A 21,859-nucleotide genomic window follows, 5' to 3' on the forward strand; every position below is an offset into this window, starting at 1 on the left:
ATTAATGGGGTAATCGTCGCTTTCTCGGTCCGAATCGCTCTCGCTGCTGCTGGCCATGATTGTAAACAATGTGCAGATGTGAGGCGCTCCACAACCTGTGAGGTCACGCTACTTCCGGTACAGGCAAGGCTTTTTTATCAGCGACCAAAAGTTGCGAACTTTATCGTCGATGTTCTCTACTAAATCCTTTCAGCAAAAATATGGCAATATCGCGAAATGATCAAGTATGACACATAGAATGGACCTGCTATCCCCGTTTAAATAAGAAAGTTTCATTTCAGTAGGCCTTTAAATAAAAAACATATTCAGTTCATAAAACTCAAACGCTAAAAATTCAGTAACATAAATTCAGTGTCAAAAAGAATAAATAAATAATATAGAATACACAAATGACCTCCATAGTGCATTAGCTGGAGGTGTGTAGTTGAATGTCTAGCTGCTGTCTAACTACGACGACATGTAGGCAACACTGCAACCCACTAAAAGACCGGCGTTTCTCACAGCCAATCAAATAGCAGAAATCCCCAACTAACTCCGCCTTCTTTTGGAAGTGTCCAATCCTCGGCAAGGAGGGAAACTTCCGTCCCTGACACTCACAGCACTCGTCCATTGTACGACGTTTCGGCGAAATTACCGATTGTTTAGACTTAATCTGTTTAAAACTACACATTTGGGTTTTTTTAAAAGTTGCTTTATCGCGTTTCGCCTCCAGCCAGTAGCCGTTCGGCGTCGCTGCCATATCCAACAAAGCTGTTCAAACAAGGGATTGTCGGTAGCTTGGCGTATCCACCTTGCGTTTATGCTAGCCAGCTAGCACACGTTAGCTAGCCTTCAAAATCCAATGGGCACCAGCAGAACTATGTTTTTAACGTCGATTCGGTTCGGAATAAGTCCGCTTTAAACATCTAGAAGGTTCTCAACCTTCCAAGGAGAAGTCTTTTTTTAAATTAATTTAACTGGTTGTTTTTACCGCCTGGGGTAAAGGCTCTCCCCAAGGATGAATGGTTTCAGCACCGAGGAGGACAGCCATGACGGCCCGCCCGCTCCTCCCTTCTACGGCCAGAGCTGCTGCCTGATCGAGGACGGCGAGCGCTGCGGCCGCTCGGCTGGAAACGCCTCCTTCAGCAAGAGGATCCAGAAGAGCATTTCCCAGAAGAAGCTCAAGCTCGACATCGATAAGAGCGTGAGTGACTTTTTCTTCTCGAACTTTCTCGCTGTGACCCATGTCACTCCCCCGGCTGACAGCTAATGCTAATTTAGCTCGGTTGCAGTTTAAAAGCCTCACAAGTTACCGTGTTGCGTTCCGATATTCTATGTATGTTCTAGGCTCGCATGTTTGCTTTCATTTATTTTTTCTTCACGTATTAAGCTCTCGCATTTCCTCAAGTTAAAGAGTTTTAGACGCTATGCTAGAGTTAGCCGCGTTAGCACTCGCATGGGACAACCCTGCGTGATTTGAAGTAAGGAGGAGTTGGCAGCTGGGCACCCCGGCTTTTACCAACACTAAAATATAATCTGAGAGAAAAATGTAATTTAAAACATTTGTACGCACGTACAACACTTACGACCTTCAGTGTATCAGTATGTGTCGTTAAATTATGGAATTAATTCCATCCATCCATCTTCTTCCGCTTATCCGAGGTCGGGTCGCGGGGGCAGCAGCCTAAGCAGGGAAGCCCGGACTTTCCTCTCCCCGGCCACTTCGTCCAGCTCTTCCCGAGGGATCCTGAGGCGTTCCCAGGCCAGCCGGTAGACATAAAGTTAAAGTACCAATGATTGTCACACACACTAGGTGTGGCGAAATTTGTCCTCTGCATTTAACCCATCACCCTTGATCACCCCCTGGGAGGGGAGCAGTGGGCAGCAGCGGTGGCTGCGCCCGGGAATAATTTTTGGTGTTTTAACCCTCAATTCTAGCCCTTGATGCTGAGTGCCAAGCAGGGTGGTAATGGGTCCCATTTTTATAGTCTTTGGTATGACTCGGCCGGGGTTTGAACTCACAACCTACCGATATCAGGGCGGACACTCTAACTCAGACCTGGGCATTCTGCGGCCCGCGGGCCACATCCGGCCCTTTGTGCGTCCCTGTCCGGCCCGTGTGAGGCCAATCATAAATTAGAAAATACATTTAAAAAAGTATCTATGTCGAGTGTGCAATACAACGGTGCTGCTTTTGTTTTGAAAAGCGTTATTTTTATTACTTCCGTGTGTACGTATGCGCGTGCGTGCGCGATTGTGAGTGAATGGGAACAGCTGCAATCACAAATTACAAAATAAAGTTGAAAAAACATCTATGTCGTGCGCGCAATACAACTGTGCTGCTTTTATTTTGAAAAGTGTTATTTATGGGCGTATGTCCGGGTGTAACCTGTGAGTGAAGGTGCACAGCAACAAGTGATGCACGGTTACTCCTGAGACGCTAAAAAGAGAAAAGTTGATGACGAATGGCGTGTTTTCAACAAGACATGGACTGCCAAGCAACGTTCCCTCTAAGGTGCGCGCCTGCGCAATTGCGCACTGCTCAAGCGTCCTCTGCGCACAGCAAATGTATGCCGCGCACCAAATCAAACCCACCTGAATTCTAAACAAAATAAACACACGGGACGGCGTGGCGAAGTTGGTAGAGTGGCCGTGCCAGCAGTCGGACAGTTGCTGGTTACTGGGGTTCAATCCCCACCTTCTACCATCCTTGTCACGTCCGTTGTGTCCTTGGGCAAGACACTTCACCCTTGCTCCTGATGACTGCTGGTTAGCGCCTTGCATGGCAGCTCCCGCCATCAGTGTGTGAATGTGTGTGTGAATGGGTGAATTGTGGAAATACTGTCAAAGCGCTTTGAGTACCTTGAAGGTAGAAACGCGCTATTCAAGTATAACCCATTTATCATTTACATTTATTCTGTGTAATTTTGCAATGCAACTCTGAGTGACAGTGACAACAAGCGGCCCTAACAGTGTTCGTCAACACCGTTCAATTGAACACCGTTCAATTATTGTAACGTCTATCGAGATGCTTGGAGGACAGGAATTATATCGATCACTTTATTGAGCAAAACTGTTTATATTGGGTCATAACCACACCAAAAACATGAGTAATAAACTTCTATCTCGAAAAACTAGTCATTTTCTGCCGTACAAACCAGGCCAAAACCAACTTGTCATCTGTCACCAATACGCATACCACTAAACCACTGGTGCGTTTATGGCCACACAAAAAGTCGGACAACTCAAACACCACACAAAGTTACACTATGACTCCTCAGTCATACGTGTGCTTATTTTACTGTAATTTATTATTAATGTTAATTTATTGATATTAATTATGGAATGCTGTTACTAGAGAAAGTTACAGGAATGCACACTTCATCCTATGCTTACATTTCATTGTGCAACATGAGGATGTTTAAGGGGAATTCAATGTGATCTCTGAAAGGGGTACAAATGATTTCCAAAGCAGTGCTTTTGGTATAAAGTTAAGTTAGGTTAAATAAAAGTATTATTATTAATTATTATTATTATTATTATTATTATTATTATTTATCTTACGGTATATATCAAAAATAATATTGAGCAAAATGTAATTGAAATATTGTCAATGTGGCCCTCCGGCAGTGCTCGGGTTGCTCATGCGACCCCCGGTAAAAATTAATTGCCCACCCCTGCTCTAATCACTAGGCCACTGAGTAGGTACATAGTGGAATGGTCATAGGCCACATAGTCTTCCCAACGTGTCCTGGGTCTTCCCCGTGGCCTCCTACCGGTCGGACGTGCCCTAAACACCTCCCTAGGGAGGCGTTCGGGTGGCATCCTGACCAGATGCCCGAACCACCTCACCTGGCTCCTCTCGATGTGGATGAGCTTCTCACCCTATGTCTCAGGGAGATCCCCGCGGCGGAGGAAACTCATTTCGGCCGCTTGTACCCGTGATCTTGTCCTTTCGGTCATAACCCAAAGCTCATGACTATAGGTGAGGATGAGGTTGATTGACCGGTAAATTGAGAGCTTTGCTTTCTTCACCACGATTGATCGATACAGCGTCCGCATTACTGAAGACGCCGCACTCATCTGCCTGTCGATCTCACGATCCACTCTTCCCTCACTCGTGAACAAGACTCCAAGGTACTTAAACTCCTCCACTAGGGGAAGGGTCTCCTTCGCAAATAAATCAAAACAATGTACTAATATAATCCACTTCAAGAAACTCTTCAAACTTAAAGTGTTTACAAAGAAGAAGAACCATGATAAACATTCTGAATTTATCTCATCCATCCATTCATTTTCAAGATAATCTTGCTCATCTCACTATATGAAATGTAACTTACTTCACTGAGTATTATTTATTTATTTATTTTTATTGTTATTACTTATGGAGTATATTGTGAATCAATTGAGAACAGGAAGTGAACAAACGTTTTAGCAACTGCTATGTAAAGGAAAAAGGGGTAGGATTAAATAAGCTCTGCTTCTTCCTACTCCTTTTCGAACATGTTGAATAGAGAAACTGGAAATTGTGAAGTATAATGTTGTATGCATGCATGTTCGAAATAAACTCAAACTCAACACTAACTTGACATTTACTACATTTTTGCTGTCTTAAGCAAACTTCAAGTGTTTGTTTTTTGTTAGTTTTTTTGCTGCGCAGCGTTTTAAAAGCAAATTTTTATCATTACGCAAACTGTATTTTAACTATTGCCAACAAGGTAAGTTTGGTAACATAACTATGATAGTCTCGCAATATTTTTAGTAGCGACGTTCTTGTGTGTTTACTGAATAATACTTTATTTTTTTTCTTCAGGGGAATAAATATGCAAATGAAAAACAAGATAAATAAATAAATTGACAGTTTAGGGAGAAATCACAACAAACTTGCAGCACAAATCCATCATAAAGTTAGCTCTAGGAAGAAAGGTCCAATATGACATACTTTGGTTTAGGTTGGCAAAGGTTTCAAACTTTGAAAGGAATATTACATCAAGATAGACCTTAATGCAAATGAGAAGGTTTTCACTTTGGGTACATGGCTGGTGCTGAGATGGCACATTGTGGCAACTGGAGCTGCTTCGTAGCAAAGTGAAATAAATATGGAGAAAATTACGAGTTCATCTTTATTCATTGTTGTGCTTTAGCCTGTGTCATTTCCTTCTAAACACCGATTTAAATGCGGGCAATGTCAATCAATCAAAGTTTATTTATATGGCCCTAAATCACAAGTGTCTCAAAGGGCTGTACAAGCCACAACGACATCCTCGGCTCAGATCCCACATCAGGGCAAGAAAAAACTCAGCCCGATGGGATACAATGAAAAACCTTGGAGGGGACCGCCGCCGCTGTCCTCTTAATATTTGCACATTTTGTAGATCTCTGTCCACGGGTATATCTGGTTACGTATAGCTGACAACGCTCCAGACAGTGGCGTGCGTCTTTTTTATGTCCGGGTTCGGCTGCAATGTTTTCTGTAATCAGTCTTTTCGGTGGTCGAGTTTTCGGTACATCACTTGTCAATAGTGCGCAAATAATAGGCTATATATATATATATCAATTCATACTGTCACGACCGGCTGGTGGTCAGGTTTAATGTTCGTGTGGTTTGGATTTGATTCCAGTTTTTTTAACAAGTAACCTGGCATGCAAATCACTTTTCCAATATTTTATTTTTGTAAGTCAATGTTGTCAGGTATTGTTTCTATATGAAGAGTTGTCCTCCGTATGTAGAAATAAGTACAACGTTGCTGTAAACATACATAGGGAAGGTTCAGAACACCATGAACACACGTATGTGCTCTGTAGTTCAGGGTCACATTTGTGCTGCTTTTCCCAAAATTCGCCTACTTTCAAAGACTCAACCGAGAGTCTCTCTGCAGACCAGATGCTTTCCAGACCTGCTAACTTTGAAGAACATGAGCTCCATCAGCAATGTTGGAGAAATAACATGCACATACAAGTTTGCAGGAGGACAGTGTTACAGGAACATTCTAGTAGGTATTTAGCTTAAGCACGTGTATACACATAAAACCATGACTTCAGACACTTGAGCTTGTTTGCTAAAGCCACTGTATTACAACTCTTGCTTTAAGTGTGCATGATAATGTTTCAGTGCTGCTGCAGTTTGAGTACATCTACAGTGTTAAATGTGTGGATTAGTCATCCAAAAAGATGGTAGCATTCATGTGAACTGCACTTGAACAGATTTTTTCTTTGTGTTTTTGTAGGTGCGTCATTTGTATATCTGCGATTTTCACAAGAACTTCATCCAAAGTGTGCGTAATAAAAGGAAGAGGAAGACAAGTGATGATGGAGGGGAGTCCCCGGATCATGACGTGGAGGTGCCGGAGGTAATCTATCAAATCTTGTGTTAAGCCACTTTTCTTACCAATAGGAACATTTTGGGGATTTGCTTGCCGTATTTTTCGGACCATAGGGTGCACCGTTTTATAAGGCACATTAAAGGGGTTATATTATTATTATTTTTTCTACATTTAAAAACACTTCCTTGTGGTCTACATAACATGTAATGGTGGTTCTTTGGTCAAAATGTTGCATAGATTGTTTTACAGACCTTCTTCAGGTTGATTTCTGACTGTCTCCTCAGGATGCGCCGTTTTGTGAGCACTCTTATTTACGTTGCTCCACTTTGACAACGTATTTTCCCCGTCACCTATGCTACTTTGTATTATAAATGTCAACAGTGGAGGATAAATGCCACAAAACAAGAGCATAGAGAAAAAGAAGGAGCTAATTGACTATGGCGCGGTCTACAATTGCACATTTTCGTGACTTATGCAAATTCCAAATACAGCAGATACAAGACGTAAGAAAAGTTGGTTTTGCATAGTAGGTTGAAACAAAACGCCAGATAATGTCTCCTAATAGATTCCATTGTGGGGTCCTTATACACACACCATAATACTAGTATGTTGAAGCACAGCACGTCTGACTACATTAGCCGTAATGTGCCGACAATCCATCAAGTGGTGCAGATTTGTAGCTTACCAAAGTCGTACTAAAACATTTTGACATATTTTTGATTGCTCTGTGTAATGTTCTATATTCTCAATTAAACATCAACGTTTTAGGCTTGCTTGTTAACCTGTACTTGCCCAAGTCATTTATTGAACAGACATCAGCCCGCAGTCCACACTAGGGATGTCCCGTAACGATATTTGGATCGGATCGGCCGCCGATATTTGCCAAAAAATGAGTATCGGCAAGGCATGAGAAAATGCCAATCCAGATCCAGTTTAAAAAAAAATTACGGTCCGTGTTTTCCAACGCACCGATTTAAATAATACATTCCCATTTTCTGCTGCTCCCTAATTTCCGTTCCGCATTTTCCAGCACACCTTCAACACATCCACAGGTCTGTGTCCTAACCGTTAAGACGGCCATGTGAATTAAAAGTTACCGGTAAAAATGTCAGCTGTCTCTGTGCGATATAGAAAATGACTATATCATGATATTAGAGTATACGTTCTCACGCAGTTGCTTTTAGCTGCTGGCATTACACGACAGGCTCTTCTCACTCCTTTTTGTGTCTGCTTCTCACAGACAGCAAGCGCACCTTCTTACACACGTCACATACTGTCACGTCATACGTCACATACTGTCACGTCATACGTCAAATACGTATACGCCCCCTCCCAGCAGAGAGGTAGCAGCATGGCTAACGTTAGCTGTGATGGTAGCGTAGCCGTGTGAGCGGTAATAATGAAGGAAGAATTAATTAATTCCCAAGAAAAACAGCAGGGGGTCCATCGTCTGGCGGTGGTTTGGCTTCAAGTGGGAATATGTCGAACAGACAACCGTAATTTGTCAAGTGTGGGGCAAAAGCGTTGCTATAAAATAATATGTAGCATCATTTGAAAAGTCCCCTGCTAAAGAATGAAGAGTGTTTGAAACTCCGCATGTTAACATCTCCATTCGGTGCCACACACCCACACCATCAAAATGCAAAGGGAACCATTTCCAGATCAACACCTTATGAAAAAAATTGTGATTTTTTTTTAGTTGTGATTTCCTTCTCTGCGTGAAAGTTTAAAAGTAGCATATATTAATGCAGTATGAAGAAGAATGTTTTAATGTAGACACATAGAATCATCATACTGCTGTGATTATATGCATTAAGTGTTCATTCAAGGCTAAGGCAAAATATCCACATATATATTGTGTATCGCGATATGGCCTTAAAATATCGTGATATTAAAAAAAGGCCATATCGCCCAGCCCTAGTTCAATGATGCCATTTCTGTCGTGTATAATTTTGTCTATTTTGTGTTTATCCTTGAATAAACAGGTTAGTTTCTCATTACCTTCCATTGTGTATTATTCAAACTCACCTAATTCAGCTGGCTAGTTGTTATTAATAGTACTAAAACCCTTTTCAACATGAATCTGACAACTAAGTAGGCTAAAAAACTTTAAACTTTATACATGCTCGGATAGGCCAGTATCGGCCAGTATTGGATCGGAAGTGCAAAAACAACATCGGTATCGAATCGGAAGTGCAAAATCCTGGATCGGGACATCCCTAGTCCACACATGTCTGAGTTGTGTATAAAGAGAGTATGGCCAACTAAAAAACAGGCGCCATGACTTCTACCAAGGACGTGTGCAGCTGTGCCCGGATGCATGCAATTGTTGTTGTTTTGACCTTAGTTTTTTCTTACTAAATAAACCAAAAATAATATGTTTTATATATTTGGGCTGCAACGATTAGTCGACCTTGTCGACAATAAAATTTGTCGTAGACTAAAATTTGTCGACAATAGTTGTGACGTCATTACAACTGTTTTTTCTAGGCGAAAGTGGGTCATTCGCTAAAACATCGCCAGTGATAACATGTAAACTGTGAGGATTTTTCCTAATATTCTTGTTAAAAACATAAATACCATGCTCATTTTGCAAAGCGGGCCTTGTTTTTATGGCAGTACATCTGTAATACGCGAGCATTTAAAGCGGAGACATGATGTTGGACATTTGGAGGGAGGATGCGGACACAGCCTCGGTAAGAGTGTTAGCGTCTACCTTGATAGCTAGCTAACAAATGTGAGACAAAGTTGTGTGAAAAATAACTTTAACTATCACTTTAGCCAAAGTTAGCCAGTTAAACTTTGTCTACACCAATTTAAGTAAGTTTTAAAGCAGCGTCAATTTGCAATGCCGAAAAAAGGGCAGTTTAACAAACACGAAGCGCGCATATACACATAAGGGCACCAATGCGGGGGCCTCACAAGATTAAACATACAATCTATTAAATAGCCAACATTTTAAAAATGTATCTAAGATAGAATTGTACACATTGAGTCTATTTGCAATGCCGTCAAAAAGGCACTTTAACAAACTCCTGCGCACACAAACATAACGATAGACAGGCACCAACATTTTACGAATGAATCAAAGATACAATTCAACACATTGAGTCTATTAGAGTGCTAAAACTTAATCAATAGTCAATATACCAGTGTGCAGCTTTTTAAATATCTCACAATGTTTTGTTTCTTTTTGAGGAATTTAGATTTTGTGTTTTGTTGTTTGTTTCTGCTATTTGAATTGTTTGATACATAAAAAGGTTAATAGTTTTTTTTAGCACTTTGCCTCTTTTTTTTGGTTTAAATGGACAACATTTTATCAAGTCATTTTAGATTTTTGAACAGCTGAATGAGCAGCACAATTACAGTATAAATAAATATTTATTAGTCATGAGTTAATTAATTAGTCATCTTTGTTGTTAGTAAACACTTGCCTAAAATAACTTACACTGCATTTGGAAGTTAATTGAAAAATTAGAGCCATGAAATATGTGTACGCTTTATTATCTGATTAGTTGACTAATCGTTAAGATAATTGTTGACTAATCGAGTATCAAAATAATTTTTTGTTCCAGCCATACTATATATAGTCCTAAACATACTCAAGCTCATAAACTTACAATAAAACATGCTTTTATTTTGTGAAAGTAGAATTGTGCTGCTGTATTTGACACACTCTGCTGGTGCAGTGTTTCGTGTCCAGCAGGCACTCTTACACCAACACAGGTCAGTAAGCACAACCAGAATTAATCCGTGCATAAGCGCACCGGGGTATAAGGCGCACTGATGATTTTTTTAGAAAATGAAATGATTTTAAGTGCACGTTATAGTTGTGTATAAATACGGTTGTGTAAAAATACGGTACTTGGCTATGGTACGCTTGTACTACCTGGTTGACTACTCTACTTTCTTTTGTGCCATCAACAGAAATATCCTAAACGGTGTTATAGCATGGATCGATTACTTAGAACTAACAGACTGACTCCTTATGTCTTTCCAGGTGGACCTGTTCCAGCTGCAGGTGAACACGTTGCGGCGCTACAAGCGACACTTTAAGCTTCAGACCAGGCCCGGCCTCAACAAGGCCCAGCTGGCTGAGGTAACGACACACCCCTTCTGCCCTAGTGGTGCATCTTTTAATTTTGTTGGCAACTAAAGGGTACGGCTTATACTGCTTGATTACATGAAGCCCAGTACCTTCGAGTTTTTCCCACAAAGCTACAATCTATATGTGGCGGGGGCGTCATCGTCTTATTAGCATAGTTAGTCTTGACATATTTACATATAATATACTTTGTAGAGAGAAGGGATAACATTCTGGGAAACAGGAAGTGAATAAAAACATAAAAAGCACAACAAATATGTTTTAAAACTACAGCTTAACTTTCTTCTGTCACTTCTCGTCTTTTTTTTATGTCATAAAAACGCCTTTAAATGCTTTTAAATGGGCGAGGGACTCTTGTTGATAAGAGCGATACAGGAATTTACTGTATGTCAGAGTTTCGGTTGGAAAGCCCACAATTTTTTCATGTTTGTCTTTGTTTCATTGATATGGTTTTCGTCAAGCATTAGGATTTCAGTTTGGTCAGCGATCTTTGAGCGCATCACAGTTGTATGGGCTATTAAAAGCAGAAGTGAAACCAATTCATAACTTACACCGACGCTGCCACAGCTTATGAAATCTACCAAATGGAAAACAAACTGCTGTGTTCTTTAACTTGAACACACGTTCATACCTTTGCCACCATAAACCAGTTATGTCCCAGGAGACATCTCACCTTTTTCATTGTGGATGGTATCGTTTCTATTTTATACTGATACTGATGCCAAATGAGTACTTATGAAACGGTGCCGGTCCATAAACTGCATTAGAACTGTTACTTAAAAAATGGAAAACATACAAAGTTTGTTTAAAAACAATACCTTTTTATATTTACTGAATTTTGTGACATGCAAGTTGAACAGACAAGTAATGAATTTCAAAAATATAAATTTAAATCCACAACAATTTGTTGCCGCAATATAAAACAAAGAGAATGTGCAAAAAAAACCATTATCTTCTTTTGTTGCAAATTTCTTGGTAAAAAATTCCAAGGTTCATGAAGGCACCGCTCTGACCGTTATTGGTGCAGAACAAGCAAAGGTTGTGTCTGGCAAACACTATGGCGAAATATGTTTGCGCTGTTCGACCTAAAGACTGCTGTTGCCGTGTTGAATATGGCAATAACATTTTAAAAGCGCGTCGAATAGGGCTTGAAAGTGTGTCGTAGTAACGCAATACATTGTGGGTCTCGCAGGCCTCTGAGTAGCTTATTTACACAGCTAAATGCAAAACTGTGCTAAAGTTTAGTTCTTTTTTTTAAGTAGTTCAAAACATGGCGCGAACGTGCAGCATCATTAACTGCCACAATTGTCATGATCACTTCAGGACAAAAAAACGATTTGGAGTGATTGTTCTCATTTCCAGCATGAAGGCACACCCAAGGAACTAATAAATAGATAGCAGCCGCAAGACAATCAGATATCACTATTAACGCCATCACCTGGTACATGTTGGTGTCTTCACAGCATTTTCAGACTGGTTAGTTTGAATCAAAGCTTGTTCTATACAGTTACACATGCACATCCAGCACCGCTGCGACCCCGAATGGGACAAGCGGTAGAAGATGGATGGATGGATGTAGCAATTAATCGGCTGTTAGCATTAGTCAAGCTAGTGGCGGTTTACAAACATACAGTATTTTGGGAAAAAATGCTGTCTGTTTACTTTTAGTCATGAGTAAGCACAAAAATTAATATTTTCGGAGAAGTAGCGCAGTGTTCAAATTATTTAAAAGTAATAATGGGCTTGTTTTTTCAGGGAAACCCGCTCGTGAAATTAGGTTTGGCACCCTCGCTCCATCTTGGACACTTAAGAGATGAAAGCCGTAGATTACACACTATTTGAACGGAGGACAGTTAGCCTTAACAGACTTTGCATTCTGAAATTCTTCACCGGTATAAAAACTGACTCCGTTGACAAGATATACACACGTTTGTCTTCGACAATGGCGGCAGCTTCCTTAAACCTCTTGTCAATTGGACATGCTCATATAGATAAATTCCACCAATTTTACTTACTGTATTTTCCGCACTATAAGCCGCACTGGATTATAAGGCGCACCTTCAATGAATGGCCTATTTTAAAACTTTGTTCATATATAAGGCGCACCGCATTATAAGGCGCATAGAATAGACCAGGGGTCGGCAACCCGCGGCTCCGGAGCCGCATGCGGCTCTTTGACCACTCTGATGTGGCTCAGCTGCATACTTGCCGACCCTCCCGGTTTTCCCAGTATACGTAATGACCCCCCCGATTTTCCCAGGAGACTGCCTCTTCTACAAATCTCCCAGGGCAAATATTATCCTATTTTCACTCTAATTACTTAATCAAGGGCATGCCCTAATGGCACTGCATTAATTGTCCTCTATAGCATTTACAAACAGCGTGCCAGCCCGGCCACATGTTATATGTTGCTTTTACTTGCACACGTAGGCGACAGCAAGGCATACTTGTTCAACAGCCACACAGCTTACACTGACGGTAGCCGTATAAAACAACTTTAACACTGTTACGTTACAAATATGCGCCACACTGTGAACCCACACCAAAAAAGAATGACAAACACATTTCTGGAGAACATCCGCACCGTAACACAACATAAACACAACACAACAAATACCCAGAATCCCATGCAGCCCTAACTCTTCCGGTCTACATTATACACCCCCGCTACCACCAAACCCCCCCACACATCAACCCCCCACCCCCCTCTCCGTGCGTCGGTTGAGCGGAAGAGTTAGGGCTGCATGGGATTCTGGGTATTTGTTGTGTTGTGTTACAGTGCAGATGTTCTCCAGAAATGTGTTTGTCATTCTTTTTTGGTGTGGGTTCAAAGTGTGGCGCATATTTGTAACGTAACAGTGTTAAAGTTGTTTTTGTACGGCTACCGTCAGTGTAAGCTGTGTGGCTGTTGAACAAGTATGCCTTGCTGTCACTTACGAGCAAGCAAAAGCTGCATTCAACATGTGGCCAAGCAGGTACGCTGTTTGGGCAGGCTGTAGAGGGCGCTAAAAGCAGTGCCAGCACGTCCTAAAATGTGGGAGTCTCCCGGAAAATTGAGAGGTTTGGCAAGAAAGACGCTATCAAGCGCCATTCAATTAAAAGTCGCAGGCAACAACAACAACATAACATTTCCATATTAAGATGCGTGCCGATGCCTGTGTCAGAGACCCCTGGTTAGGGATGGGCGATACCACACTTTTAGAATTCGATACGATACCGATACTTTTTCTTGCATTTTCATCGATACCGATACCGATACCAATAATTTCTTATTGGCAATTTTTTGTCAGTCAAAACTATTATTACTATTGTTATTATTTAAGACAAATCACAAGACAAATACAGACCATTTATACCACATTTATTATGGTCAATATATAATAAAAGTAAAATTAAAATAAATAACATAAATATGAAAAATAAATTAAATATTATATATAATAATAACTATATATTATATATAATAATAATTAAATATTAGGGCTTTCCAATTAACAGTCAAATCCGAATTGCAAGAAGCTGCAGTTATTTTTTAAAGTTTGTGATATAATTAGCAATTAATGAAATAGGCTAATGTTTTCGAAATGTAAGAAATCATGTTACAGATTAAAACCAAAATCACATTCAATCATATATTCAAGATTTTCTTGGAAAAAAATAAAACTGTAACGCAAAGATGAAGAATCTCCAAATTGTATCTCTTTCTTATCTTGTTTTAAATACTCAAGCAATTTTCAACTAACAGTAAATTCCCCTGTGTGGAAATTATTTGAATTTAGGATAATCATTAAAACAAAAATATTCAGTAAACATTACTAAAAAAAAACAAAACAATGCCTGTTTTAAGTCAACAATTGGACAACACTGGATATGCCTGGCTGGCTGCATCGCTGTCGGCTGGCTGTGTGTGTTGCACGTTGACGACGCTCATTCGCTGTCTCCTGTCACGTGACTGGGCCAGCTCTATACTCTGCCAGGTACAGGGGTGTCCCAGCACATAGTAAGTTAAGTAAGTCATCAAAAACATCTGAAAGTGATGCTTGCACCCCCCACACGCCGTTTTTTGGTTTATATCGATACTTTTTTCAGAAAAGTGATGCCAAATGAGTAGCGTGTGAGTATCGATATATCGATACCACAGGATCGATACGCACATCCCTACCCCTGGTTAACATAGCGCAAAACAATTTAAGCTTTGCATGCAGTGTTTTTCATTTTAAATTTTCAAAACATTTTTGTGGCTCCCATTGTTTTCTTTAATTTGTGAAACTTTCTAAAATGGCTCTTTGAGTTGTAAAGGTTGCCGACCCCTGGAATAGACGCTACAGTAGAGGCTGGGGTTACGTTATGCATCCATTAGATGGAGCTGCGCTAAAGGGAATGTCAGCAAAACAAATAGTGATTGTACTGACACTTCTACTTGCTGCTCTCTGTTCAACAACCCACTGTTCGAGTTTGTCCTCCAACTGTAGCCATCTCGCTTTGTTCCCTCGGAAACTCTGTTTAGTCTTCTTTACTTGGCGCAGGTCATCATGTTGCTGCCTCCACTTCCGCACCATTGATTCGTTAATGTTAAATTCTCTCGCTGCTGCTCTATTCCTGTGTTCTACTGCGTGACTGATCTCCTTGAGTTTAAACTGCGCGTCGTAAGCGTGTCTCTTAATAGGAGCCATTTTTGGGTCTTTACATAAAGTTTAGGTCTCGCAACTACTGTAAGTAGCCGCCGACTTCATTTTCCCCCGTACAAGAAGAAGCGCTTCTTCTTCTACGGTAAGCAGCCGTCGACTTCATTTTCCCCGTACAAGAAGAAGCGCTTCTTCTTCTACGGGGCAAAATGAAGTCGGCGGCTGCTTACCGTAGTTGCGAGACCTGTTGTAGCTCAATATTGGTCCATATATAAGGCGCACCGGATTATAAGGCGCACTGTCAGCTTTTGGGGAAATTGGAGGTTTTTAAGTGCGCCTTATAGTGCGGAAAATACCGTATTTTTTTGAGGTAGCGAGCCTTTGGAATAGGATACAATTTGTTACAGTACTGTCCCTTGATTTATTTTTCGTAAGATCCATTTTAATCCAGTTTGTTGCTCTTTCTCCCATTACGGCGGGTACAGTACAGCCTTGTAAACAAAAGCTTTAGCCAACAAAAATGGCTACTGTGGCCCTACAACGCAGTACGAAACCATGTGACCTTTCGAGCCCTGTATAGATCCTCGTTCGGAACGCTACACATGAGTTACACTATTTCAAACTATTAATGCCGGTGGATGAGTGCATTCATTTAGCAACAAAATTAAGCACCGATAGCTTCTTTTTCGGTCTGGTTACTAGTGTTTGTCCGCTTTTGGGACATTTTTGGTTACATGGTTAATATCACTAGATGCTCAGAAAGCTGCGGTCTAGAGATTTAAAAGTCATTGGTTTGAATGTTGATGCTACTGTAGTTTTATTGTATATTAACCGTATTTTCCTGACAATAGAGGGCACCGGGATCTAAGCCGCACCCACTAAATTTTAGAAGAAAAAAATATTTCCGTATATTAGCCGCACCGGACTGTAAGCCCCAGATATATACGTTGTAAAATTAGTTATTTACACTGAAAGATTCTGTAAATGTTTATACCTTAATTGTTTCCAAACTGGGCCTGTAACGCGGCAGTAAAAGGGCTTATCAAACAAAACGGAAGTCATCTTGGACCCACTAGCTGCGGAAGCTAGCTCTCCAATCAGCTAAACAGACTCAATAACTCCACGATGGCGTTTTGGTGAGTTTACTGAAGAGTTTGTAAAACTGGAACAATACCAAAAGAATGCCATTGTAAGTTAATAATACTAACACAGACAATCATATATGTGTTGGCTTATTAGCTAATGCTAGTGTTATTACATTATGATAGCACTTACAAATATGCATGAAGACACTTCTACAGACATCACACATAGGACGATTTAGTAAGTATAAACAGTTTTAGTTATACTGTTAAACTTACAAACGTTGCTTAGAGTGATAAATTAAGAATCCATAGGATTAGAAACACTATGGACGGCTAGAAGACTGAAAGGCACGCCGGTTGAGGGTGGGAAAAATAAAGCAAGCACCTGCAGTGAGCAAATTTGTCCAAAAGATGGCACCATGCTACAAACAATAAAACACACGCTAAGTGTGTTTGCTTTTTTGTTTTTTTAAACAAAAGTATTTTTATTACTGCGAAGAAAATAACCGCTTCGTCTTATAAGCCGCAAGGTTCAAAGTTTAGGGAAATAAAAGTGGCGGTTTATTGTCCGGAATTTACGATAGTTTTAATTTAGCATTAATGCTAATTGATGTCATAAAGAACCACAATAAACAGGGTTTTCCTTTTGAATCCTGGCAACACAGTCATATTATTGGACGTTTTGCCATGTTGACATTGACCTCATTATAGGTGTTACCCGATTGTCAACTGTAAACTCGCTGTCCTCATTTGCTTTGACATATGCAGTGTTGCAGCTCCTACTCGGCCATAATTGCTAACTGAGATATTGTTGGACTAATTTGCCAAATCGACAGCTGGACTTTATGCAGCTGCGCCCAGACTTTCTTATAAAAACCTCCTGTATGCGACACGGGACTCGCGTGGGGGCGTCCTATGTGAGCTGAGCATTAATGCAAGTAAAAATTTTCTCCAGACTCTATAAGTCCTAATGAGACCCCCACGTCATTAATAAAGTGGCGGTCAACAGCCGACAACCAGTCACAGCTGTCCCAGTGTCCCTGTCCCGTTCAGAAAGCACGGTTTTCTTTCAACTACTTTGTCCGCTAAGCTTTGGCAATTACTTGCTGACTGTTGAGCAAATATTAGAACACTTGAACTCCCAGCCTCCAAACAGCCAATAACCTAAACATGTATCTAAGTGATTTATTTGAACAGCATGTCCACAATCCCATGTTCCCATTGAACAGGCTGCCATCTTCATAGAGCTGCACAATTAATTGAATTTTAACCGTGATCGCGATTTTGACCGCTACCACTGCATATCGATTCAAGCACTTTCATAACAAACAGTCAGCCAACCACCAGGGGGCGACCGAAAGACGGTGAACTCATGTGAGTGGGAGTGAATGAGAACGGAGGGTGATTGACAGTCACAGTTGATCAGCTGGTTGCCTGTAGTTCCCAAAATATTAGGAAAAATAGATACATTATTACATCGGTGCCTTCCACTCCCGTAGAGTGACCCACAGGGTGCTAACAGGTACGCATTTTAACACTGGAACACGCCCGCACGCCTCACCACTCTCTAGGCACTCTCCTGCTCGTTCCCCCAAACCCGGAAATGCTCGTGCGCGTATAAAACAACAAACGCTACAACAACTTGCACGGCAAAACTGCGTTGGTGTGCACATTTAAACAAAGTATCGAGTTGCGGAGAGAAGTTTTGCATTAAAAACACTTCCCTTCTTTCCTCAACCGCCATCGTTTGCCCATGACGTAAAGCCAATAATCTGAGTTATGGTTTCTCAGAGAACGAGCCGCGCGAAAGCGAGGGTACCCAAAAGTACAGACTACTGTAACATCAACCGTGCACTGAGCCATCCACCTCTCAACGAAACGCATAATGGATGTAATAACGTTTTATTTGGCAAAGACATGTCCTATAGCTGGGTTGCAAATGACGTCACATCCGTTTTTCATCTTCGCGGTTTAATTGACATTATGGTCAAGAAGATTGAGCGTAGCATTAAAACAAGTGCGCGTGAGTGTAGAGTTTGAGCAGAAAATGCCGTACTACTGTTCTGATCTTGGGTGTTCCAGTTGTTCAAATAGAGAGATATGAAATAGATTTCATAGAGTCCCAAAATAAGTGGTTCATAAAGGTTATAAAGTCAGAGAAAAAAACGAAAAGTGCGTCGAAGGAAATGTTTCTTAAAAATATCACTTTTATCATCTTGTGGAACACAATCGGACCGCTTGTGTCTGCAGCGATCACTTTGAAAATGTTTGTTTGAACATTTGATTTGTTTGAGAAACTTTCTGTGATTCAATCAAGTTTATTCCCTACTATATTAGTAGTGTTTGATAGCAGAACTACACGTAAAGAAAGGACAATAGATCACATTAGTTTGTGTTCTTTTGTGGTTGCTATGCCTAAATATAACTACGAAGACCTGCTTGTGCAAATAAACTAACGTTGTGGTAAGTCCTGGTAATAAATATTGTGATTGTTGGTCCAATCCACCATATTTTCATTGTCCATTTTCATAACAGAAACTATAAGCTTAGTTGTTGTTGTGCAGGAAAGCCAAGTGCTTTATTCGATACGCTTAATGCTTAATTTGTGGACCCCTGAGATGTAAAGACATGATGTGCCTCTAATCTTTTAGACTTAGACTCAGACTTCTCTGAGTGTCAGATGAAGTGAGGTCATATCGAGCAGTAACGTCTTGGTGATGATAAATGGTTTAAATCTTTTGAAAAAGTATTTTTCTTAAGCGTGTAAAGATCCACTGCATCCCATTTTAAATATTTGTTTCATGATCGCTTACATATTTGCCTCTAAACTTTTCAAAATATATATTAACTGATTCCGGTAAATAAACAGTAGCCTAATGGGGCTCTAGACCAGTGGTTCTCAAATGGGGGTACGCGTACCCCTGGGGGTACTTGAAGGTATGCCAAGGGGTACGTGAATTTTTAAAAAAATGTCTGTCAAAAAGAACTGTGAAAATAAATGCAACAATGCCATATTCAGTGTTGACAGCTAGATTTTTTGTGGACATGTTCCATAAATATTGATGTTAAAGATTGCTTTTTTTGTGAAGAAATGTTTAGAATTAAGTTCATGAATCCAGATGGATCTCTATTACAATCCCCAAAGAGGGCACTTTAAGTTGATGATTACTTCTATGTGTACAAATCTTTATTTATAATTGAATCATTTGTTTATTTTTCAACAAGTTTTTAGTTATTTTTATATCTTTTTTTCCAAATAGTTCAAGAAAGACCACATCAAATGAGCAATATTTTGCACTGTTATACAATTTAGTAAATCAGAAACTGATGACATAGTGCTGTATTTTACTTCTTTATCTCTTTTTTTCAACCAAAAATGCTTTGCTCTGATTAGGGGGTACTTGAATTAAAAAAATGTTCACAGGGGGTACATCACTGAAAAAAGGTTGAGAACCACTGCTCTAGACCATCGCCTGAAACCCGGAGACGCCCGGATGTGCCTCTAGGTCACGTGATTGCAACCCACCTATATTTACTGTGAGCAGTACTCTTGTAATCCTTGTAGTAATGTGCTTTGTTCGCATGATCCTATTTTTTCACTTGTTTGCACTTTATGATCGCACTGTGCAATGGCATATTTATTTTTAGTTAGCCCTTTGTCTTTTGTAAATTTTATTTGATAACCGATGCTTTTTTTTACATTTAATTTTGAAATTAAAGTTCACATACTTTTTGTTTAAATTAGAAAGTGCAATAAAAATGTTTTACATAACATAGTAAATCATCCTTATCAATAATCGTGATTTCAAAAATAATTTAAAAAAATTATCTACCGCCCAAATGCAGCTGAGATAGGCTCCAGCACCCCCCGCCACCCCAAAAGGGACAAGCGGTAGAAAATGGATGGATGGAATCGTGATTATTATTTTTGGCCCGACATCACCATCTAAAAACAAAACTAAATAGTGAGCGCTCTTTGCTTTCAGCATGTCTTTGAAGATCAACCTTTCACCTTTCAACCCGTCTTCCCTGCAGACGGTGAGTCGGCACTTCAGGAATATTCCGGTGAACGAGAAGGAAACGCTCACCTACTTTATTTACATGGTGAAGAGCAGCAAGAGCCGCTTGGACCAGAAAGGAGACGGTGGCAAACCTCTGGACTAAAAAAAAACAAAAAAAACCCACAAACAAAACTGCAAAAGTTTGCAACACCCCACAGCCCCACATCTCCGAGCAAACCAAAGACTCTTTGGTCTCCTTGGAGGACTTTTACCAGATAGTCACCGACGCTCCACGGACGTCCTTGTCTTGGCGACTGTGCACCGGGACTCACTTCGCCACACTGACTTGATCACACTGTAACATAGAAGAGCTGCCTTAAGAGTCGACCCCCTTGATGTCCCTTTTGCTGTCCACAGAAAAATGTGGAAGACCTCTCCAAACAAACTCGTGGAGGATCAGATCAATGAGTTGCCAACATGTAGCACCCAAGGACCAGATACCAGAAGTACGCTGTCGCCCCGTACTTTCGACTACACGAAAACGCAGATTCAAATTAAATATAACAAATCAGGTGAACGTTTTCTTCACCACATGTTTTTTGTTTTTTTTTAGCCCTTGAAGCAACAACCTTGATGTAAATGAATCCAACCGATTCAAAACATTTTTGCCAACAGAGGGCGCCACAAGCGACGCGATTGTCATCGTCAGATGTCCATTTCCATTTCCACAAACTCTTTGCAGGTGTTGGGAGATGCTTTTATTTTATTCCCTCTTTAAGAACATTTTTCTTTTGATTTAGTTTAAAAAAATGATTTATTTTAAAAACGAGCGATAAGCGGGCCCCTTTTACCTTGACATCCAACATGATAAGCATTTAAAATGTCACTGCACTGCTGTAGCAGCCTCAAATTGCAACTCCCACTTGTGTGTTTTGATGGCGTTGACTGCATGATTTCGACACACTTAATATCATTGGTTTATTTGGCACTTATTTTATTGTGCATCATTTTATATTTTAATGCGTCCACCTCACAGGTTTTTTTTCTCCTCCCCCTTTATTCATATGTTCAGTTTTTGCTCGTAGGTTTGTTAACGTCACATAGGTAACACCCTTTTTTTTTTAATTCACTTGTAGGTCCTAACGGTTGTATTAGAAATTACATATATTTAAATATGGCTGCGTATTGCTCCTAATATTAATAATAAAAAATGTACAGGCCTAACATTGTGTCTGTCTTTTTTGTGCCTAAAATGTGATACATTTGTTATATTTGTTTTACCACACTTCTACGTTACACTACAGTTACTTTGTGCAAGCGCTATCAAAACATTACTCTCTTTGCCCAGCAGAGGGTACTACAACTCGGAGGTTTACCGGACTGGCGTTTATTTAAAAATCTGCTTACTCAGATATATTTTTTTACAAGCCTATAAAAATATATTTAGATTTTTACTTACCTGTTTTTAATTGCAGTGCTAAATGCTAATCGCCACTAGAGGTCAGCACACATGTTCGACCTGACAAATACATTATAAAAACTCATTTTAAAATGGAATATTTGGACATAATTTCAAAGTATACTTAAAAAGAGATGGTTTGAAAATGAAGTTTTTTAATTCTAAAGTCAGTAGTTTTATGCAAATAACTTCACTGACTTATTTTTTTTTTTTTTTTTTTTTTAAACATAGTTGAGTGAATCACGATTCAAATTATATTTCACCACACATATTTATACATCA

At 40.1% G+C, this 21,859-nt stretch overlaps 1 protein-coding gene across 1 annotated transcript; it reads left to right on the forward strand.

Moving 5' to 3' along the window:
- The first annotated feature begins 576 nt into the window (after positions 1 to 576).
- On the forward strand, positions 577 to 21,417 carry sap30l (sap30-like). The gene is made up of 4 exons (XM_062046513.1): positions 577 to 1,183; positions 6,207 to 6,329; positions 10,303 to 10,401; positions 20,153 to 21,417. Exons 1-4 carry the CDS (start codon positions 998 to 1,000, stop codon positions 20,279 to 20,281), a joined length of 537 nt encoding a protein of 178 aa, XP_061902497.1. The 5' UTR covers positions 577 to 997; the 3' UTR covers positions 20,282 to 21,417.
- The last annotated feature ends 442 nt before the right edge of the window (positions 21,418 to 21,859 follow it).

This window comes from Entelurus aequoreus, linkage group LG05 (assembly GCF_033978785.1).
Source record: "Entelurus aequoreus isolate RoL-2023_Sb linkage group LG05, RoL_Eaeq_v1.1, whole genome shotgun sequence".
NCBI lineage: Eukaryota > Metazoa > Chordata > Actinopteri > Syngnathiformes > Syngnathidae > Entelurus > Entelurus aequoreus.

Bases quoted from the DNA above. Each gene is read 5' to 3' on its own strand.
- sap30l (XM_062046513.1), top strand. From the start codon at position 998: ATGAATGGTTTCAGCACCGAGGAGGACAGCCATGACGGCCCGCCCGCT. The intron at 6,330-10,302 runs GTAATCTATCAA...ATGTCTTTCCAG, and splicing joins ATGACGTGGAGGTGCCGGAG to GTGGACCTGTTCCAGCTGCA. The intron at 10,402-20,152 runs GTAACGACACAC...TCTTCCCTGCAG, and splicing joins ACAAGGCCCAGCTGGCTGAG to ACGGTGAGTCGGCACTTCAG.